The sequence below is a fragment of the Oculina patagonica genome, chromosome 12 (assembly GCF_052425735.1).
Source record: "Oculina patagonica isolate OP01 chromosome 12, crgOcupat, whole genome shotgun sequence".
NCBI classification, from domain to species: Eukaryota; Metazoa; Cnidaria; class Anthozoa; order Scleractinia; family Oculinidae; genus Oculina; species Oculina patagonica.
In genome coordinates, this window is record NC_135769.1 from 3,481,447 (window position 1) to 3,487,861 (window position 6,415).

Sequence of the window (6,415 nt, forward strand, 5' to 3'; positions counted from 1 at the left end):
ATTAACCCGGGAGGGGGGCATTTGCCCGGTTCCTTCATCCCCACCCTGGGGAATTTGCCAATTTTTTTGAAAGAAATGCTAATGCCCGGGGGTTAGCCCGGGGGGGGGATGGGCACTGCTGGAATTGACTGATGCATTACTACGTTAGTTAATTTTACAGGGGGGATCCGCTATTAAAATGATGGGGGTGCTTGTCAGAAAATCTAGCAGCAGCCATTTTAGGTTTTAGCACCCTAAGTGGTACCTATGCACGAATCTTACCCCCTATAAGGTACAACAAGCACCCCTCGTCATCTTTATAGGGGAGTCCCCCAGGGTAATTTTAGCCCATCTGTATGCATTTTTCTTGCCTTGAAAGGTGCATGAGCATAACACAACCTAATTTATAAAGTGTTATTTAGCTTAATAAAAAAAATGTACAGTAAATATTTTTTATTAACAGTATGTCCTTTCACATGTTTTAATATGACTTGACACAGAAAACAGTGAGTGATATTAAATCCACACATCACTGCATCAAACAAGTCAAATCTCATGAATAATTTTAACCCTACTACACAACCTTTTACTACCAGAAGAACAAATGTTTCAGCTCAAATTTATAAGCCTAACAATATATAAATATGCTATGTCTCCCTAACTACTGGTAATATCCGTATAGTGCCATGTTGAGATCATATACATCTCCATCTTCCTCAGATACCCCATGTGAGTGCAACATCATCATAATTTTATTCTATATTCACATTTACAGACAAAATTTGAACAATGGAGAGACCACTCTTAGACTATGCATTTTCCAAAAAAAACAGTGGTATGATCTAAGTTACAAGAACAAGCAGAAATATTTGCGAAAGGTCTAGATTGATCGCTTCTGGCTCTCATCCATTTATACGAGGTCGACTTGGAGCAAGTCTAGGAAAGGGCGGTCCAAGGTTAACAGAAACTAAGAATTACGGTGAGCAGCACTAGCTTTGTCGCTCACAAATTTTGGATTCACTCAGCTCAGTATTTGAAGAAAATAGAGGCTGTGTGTCATTTAGTACCAACCAGCATCAGAAGATACAAAGGTGCTTAAAAAAGGGGGGGGGGTTGGGGGGCTGGGATGAAGGTTGGTCCTTACTTGCTATAGTAAGGAGATGGGGAATATTTAGCCTCTCTGCCTCATACTTTTCAACGAATGGGATCCCAGCCCCCATCAGCCCCTGTTCTAGATCCACTGCTTCTAACACACAACGACGTCTTCTTTCTCAAATTCATTAACAATTGTGCAACCTGATTGGCTAACTTGTAAAAAAGGTTTGGTTTGTTGGGTGGCTACATTAGGGCACATCATGCTGTAATAATTCATCAAGTTAAAACAAAGAAAACCATAACTATGACTGTGGCTTGGAATTCTGATGTTATAAGCAAAGATTTTAATGATTTTTTTCCCCAGAGGGCTACTCCCATAAATTTCGGATAGGGGTGTGCCGCCAAGGTTCTTAAACCCTGACCCTATTTAAGGATAAAGAAAGCGAAAATTGATACCCTTTTTAAGGCCCAAAACCGAAAAATGACACCCTATTCAAGGGGAGGAGAAGCGTTCCATGACGACCCAAATAACGGCTAACCGCGCACGGCAAGACACAAATCTCTATAAAATCGCTTTACTAATACCTGAACAGAAAATTCAGTTTTAAGATACCTTTTTTGGTTTAGCTAGGCGTTTATTTTAGCTTATAGAATTTAGGTACCCTATCTAAGGATCACACTGGGAACTTATTGCCAAAAGGAGCAAAAATGATACCCTATTTAAGGACCGAGAACCTCAAAAACCATACCCTATCGGGCGGCACATACCTATATAGGCCACATATGGGAGTACCCCCCCCCCCCCGGGGTTTTTTCTCCCTTTACTCCTTTGTTTTAGTTTAGATAAGAAGATTTTTCAAACAGTCATGAGAGTGTTAATCATCACATTTCCAAACACCTCGAAGTTTGTCAAAAATACTCCGCTGCACGTCGTATTTTCAACTCCCTTCTTGGTGTTTGAAAATGTGATGAAACACTCCCACTGGCGTTTGTTGTTTTAATCAAATACACCTACTCATACAGGTTTATAAATAGCATTTACATACTGTACTGACTCCAAAATTCACATCCTATACTAGCGGTACAAAAACATACTCCAAGTGAAAGGTAAACAGAGCATCCCTGTCACTTTCATATAGGGGGGGACGTCCTTCCCCCCACCTGCCCCACCCACCCCAGGCCAGCTACTACAACTTGTCAAGAAATTCAACCACTCTGGCGTTAAACCCGTCAGGGTCGTCAAGGTAACAAGGGTGACTAGCACCTTTCATCATAAAATCTTCACTGTTAGGAATGTTCTTCATTTTTGCAACGTATTGTTGAAAACCTGTGTCCTTTTCACCATAGACTATTAGAGTTGGAAGATCAAGGGCTTTCAGCTGGTCATCTGTATACTTCGCCACTGCACCAGGGGCTACTGGAATAAAACCCCTTACTTCCTTGACGTGATCTTTGTCCATTACAAACGGCACTGCGTACGACCCGCTCATGGACGGTGCCACAACAACTGGTCGCTCTAAACCAAGCTTCTTTATCAAGTTGGACAGAAATTGAACTCTTTCATCGCCCTCCGAAGGGACCTTAACAATTTTCGATTCGCCATGCTGGGGTAAATCTACTGCAACAGCCGCGTATCCTTTAGAGCCCAAAACCTTTAACGTTCCAATCTCATGCCAATTTTCGGATGTGAACGCAGCTCCGTGCAAGAATAGCACTGAAAATCGGGGGCTATCAGGAATGACTTGACGATAAAATATTCCTTTCTTGATTCCATCCCAGCTCAGGTAGGCCTGTTGTTCATTTTCGTCTTCCGTGTTCAAAATGCCCTCATTGACGGGTGGTTCGGTCTTCCAGTAAGCGGAATAGTACAAAAATACTGCTAACGCCGCGACTAATAACAGACCAACGACAACATGCCACCTCACCGTAACATTAAGAGCCAGGTTCGCCATGTTTGTTTTTGCATAAAAATCTGAACTGTGGGTCTGGGAACGAAATTTATATTTATGGATTTGCATAACTAATTACCGTTTCCATAACCGTTTCCATGGTTATTTCAAGTTCTCTCAAAACTTTTCAGTTTAATTTTATCACACCGTTGTATGGATTAGAAGAACGATATTATATTTTATATTCAATCTTTTAATATAAATTTGGCTTTCTGTCATTTTTTTTTAAAAACAAGAGGGGCCTGAAGGAGTAAAATTGGAACTGGATTTTTCTCTTTTTTTTTCACTGGAAAAACGGGATTTGGGACACTGGGACTGGGAATCACAAAACAAATGAAATGAGACTAGAATTTGGGGAAAAACTATGCTAAGAAATTGGAGGTGGGCGAGGGAATGGGAATTATAACCCCCCCCCCCCCCGTCTCCTACCCACGTTACAGGACCCTCTTTATATATAAAACAGTAAACAGTTTAGTAACCTTAAATGTTTATTACACGTTTATAACTCCCTTCGGTTCCAAATACCGCAAAATTCTGAACTCCGGCCACACATTCCTTCAAGAACAAAGCCCCCTCTCCCACTCCTCCCTAAGACCTAAGTTTGCGAGCTCGCAAAGTTGGCCGGGAATGCCTAATATCACGCTTGAGTGAGTACGGTATGTCGAGTGTTCTCCTTGCCCCAGTAGCTGCAAAATCTGCAGACTACATGAGATTGGGAAGGGTTTCTCCGTTCAAGATCAATTGGAGAGTCATTATCGGTGTTTGTCTGGCTTTCACTATAGTCTTGGTATACTATTTGTTGACGCCAAATGCAATGGAGTTCCGTCATTTTCGTGGGTACCTCGAATGGGAAGGACAAGCGAATGGAATATTTTATCGAGAAGACGTTCCTCCAGATGGCGGACGTTTTACCGTGTTGTTTTTGCATGGCCAATCATTTTCTTCGCAAACCTGGGAAGATCTCGGTACTTTGAAGCTTCTGAGCTCACAGGGCTACAGAGTAGTGGCGTTAGATTTGCCTGGTAGAGTGAAATCCGAGGACGTTGAAGTCCCAAGAACTTCAGAAGAACGCGGTGTATTTCTAAACAAATTCATGGAGAAGCTGAAAATTGAGCGTCCCGTGATCGTTTCACCTTCTATGAGCGGTTCATACTCGTTACCGTTTATTTTTCAAGGTGATCAAGGGCGAAATCTGAGGGGATTTGTTCCTGTTGCCCCGGTTGGGACCAACACATACAGCGAATCTGACTACAAAAGCCTTCAGTTGCCTACTCTTATTGTGTGTGGTGAAAACGACGCCAAGATTGGAGTTTCATCTTTGCGAAACCTCAGAAATATCCCCGAGAGTGTCATTCATATGATGAAGGGCGCTGGACATGCTTGTTATATGACGAATACCAACGAATTTCATGAGAACTTGGTCAGTTTTCTTAGCAAATTGTAAGCATATTAGCTGTAACGAGAGAAATTAGTATAATTCAGTAGTCCTCTGGTTTCAATAAGTTCTGTCGTATCTTGGTTATTCACAATGGACGTTGTAATTGTATTTTCGCTTAGTCATGGAGAACTGTGTACTTTTCGCTTAGTCATAATGGACTTTGTACTTGTATTTTCGCTTAGTCATGTTGAACTTAAAGCTATATTCATAATTAATTAGCCAGTAGTAGAAACTATGTATAAAAGTAACTTAAATTTAAACTACCGGTATTTCACTTTTGGACCCACCATTTTGAAAATCGGACAAACATGGTGTGAAAAGTGTTCCACCATGAAATTATCAATTGGAAAACCAATGCCAAAAAAAGAGCAAAAGGGCAAAACTATTCAAAGCCTTGGATGGGTACATAGCAAATGATGTACTAATAAAACGTCAGGGATGCAGATGTCCTTGGCGACGTTTCAGTTTCTGATAAATCTTCTTGCAGACTCAACACAAATGTGTGGCAAATTATACTCGGGGGTGGAGGGAGTGGGGTATACTACACAAACAGTCTTTGGGCTTGTTTCACTTGCAGCCTTGCAGCTTGTCAAAAGATTGTGTGACAAGCCCAAAGAGTGTCTGGGTAGGAGACTGTCATTGCACAGGATTGCATGACAACTCAAAGAGTGTATGGGTTATAGGCTGGTATGCTTCCCAGCACATTTTATCACTCTAAAATGTAATCAGTTAAATATTTTGCTGTGCATCTTCTGTTTTCAAGCTTTGAATAATTCACATATTTTTGAGGCCTTCCAAGGGCGGTAGCCATGTCGCAATGTTGCATGTTTCTAAGAACCCATGTGTCGCTGTCGTTTTTTACCCCATTGTTTTGCTGTCGCTTCATGTCGCTGTCGCATTTCAGTGCTGTAATGATGTCGCTTGTCGCTTTTAAAATGTTCCATGTGGCCAGTTTTCAGTGTCATGTCGCTTGTCGCTTTTATCCCTTGGAAGGCCTCATTTTTTGACATCAGATGCCCACACAAACATTGACATGTTATTTTGTTCCATATTGTTTGCCCTCCTTTCAGAATGGTGGCCATGTTCATGAAATCTTTCATAATTATAGCAAAGGAACCTTGGATGTTTCAAGTGTTTTCTAATCTGTCTAGGTATCCATAGAAAGCTTAGTTGTCAAGTCTGTGGTGTAAAGTAAACAAAAGTTGAATACAATAATAAGAAAGTAGTTGGCCACAGTAGCAAAAATTATGCAAAACCTCTTTTCTGACATTGACAACAACATGTCTTAAATGACATGTCCATCAAAAAAATTTCACTCAGAAGAGCATTTTGTTATTTGTCTGGAGTTTTTATGACACACAAATGCTTGCTCACTGGCAGTGATGTGCGCCCCCAAATATGTAACAAAATTAAATTAAAGCGGTAATATCCAGACATCAGTCTATAAAAAAGAAAGGCATACATATTGGTTTGCTGCCAACTTCTATGCAAACAGTTTTAGAGCTGTCTCAATAATGATATATATCAAGTTTAAAATAATATAATCATTCACTATAAAGATAGATAAATGCCAGAGGTAAAAATGACAAAATAGAACCAGAATTGTTACATTAAGATAAAATTACTACATTTATTACAGCACACTTAAAGTATTAACTTAAATTTTAAGCTTAAAGCATACAGCATTCAGGGTTGATTTGGACGGTATGACTTGTGTTTAGAATTGTCACATGCGACATGCGACGTGCTTTCAACACAACTAAAGGCCCCATTTGCATACCACAATTTTTAACAAAATTTGTAAATGTGTAGGTTTGATGTAGTTGTTCAACAATTCATGTCATATGCATTGAATCATGAATGTCACTTGGAAAAGTTGACTTTTGTAAGAAAAATTTTTACCATCCAGGTCAGCATGCAATGTACATCTATAAGGTAACTTAGCTAGATTTTA

The 6,415-nt window shown here is 40.2% G+C and overlaps 1 protein-coding gene and 1 pseudogene across 3 annotated transcripts; one reads left to right on the forward strand and one right to left on the reverse strand.

The window, feature by feature from the left end:
• Positions 1-417: 417 nt before the first annotated feature.
• On the reverse strand, positions 418-3,152 carry LOC144631992 (putative protein-lysine deacylase ABHD14B pseudogene; annotated as a pseudogene). 2 transcript variants are annotated; one of them, XR_013566837.1, is made up of 2 exons: positions 1,900-3,152; positions 418-1,442 (listed from the first exon to the last, which is right to left on the reverse strand). The product of XR_013566837.1 is annotated as a putative protein-lysine deacylase ABHD14B pseudogene, transcript variant X2 (transcript). The 2 variants fall into 2 exon arrangements; XR_013566836.1 differs by having other exon boundaries at positions 418-1,445; positions 1,790-3,152.
• Positions 3,153-3,661: 509 nt separating this feature from the next.
• On the forward strand, positions 3,662-6,052 carry LOC144632666 (putative protein-lysine deacylase ABHD14B). The gene has a single exon (XM_078491350.1). It carries the CDS (start codon positions 3,682-3,684, stop codon positions 4,465-4,467), a length of 786 nt encoding a protein of 261 aa, XP_078347476.1. The 5' UTR covers positions 3,662-3,681; the 3' UTR covers positions 4,468-6,052.
• The last annotated feature ends 363 nt before the right edge of the window (positions 6,053-6,415 follow it).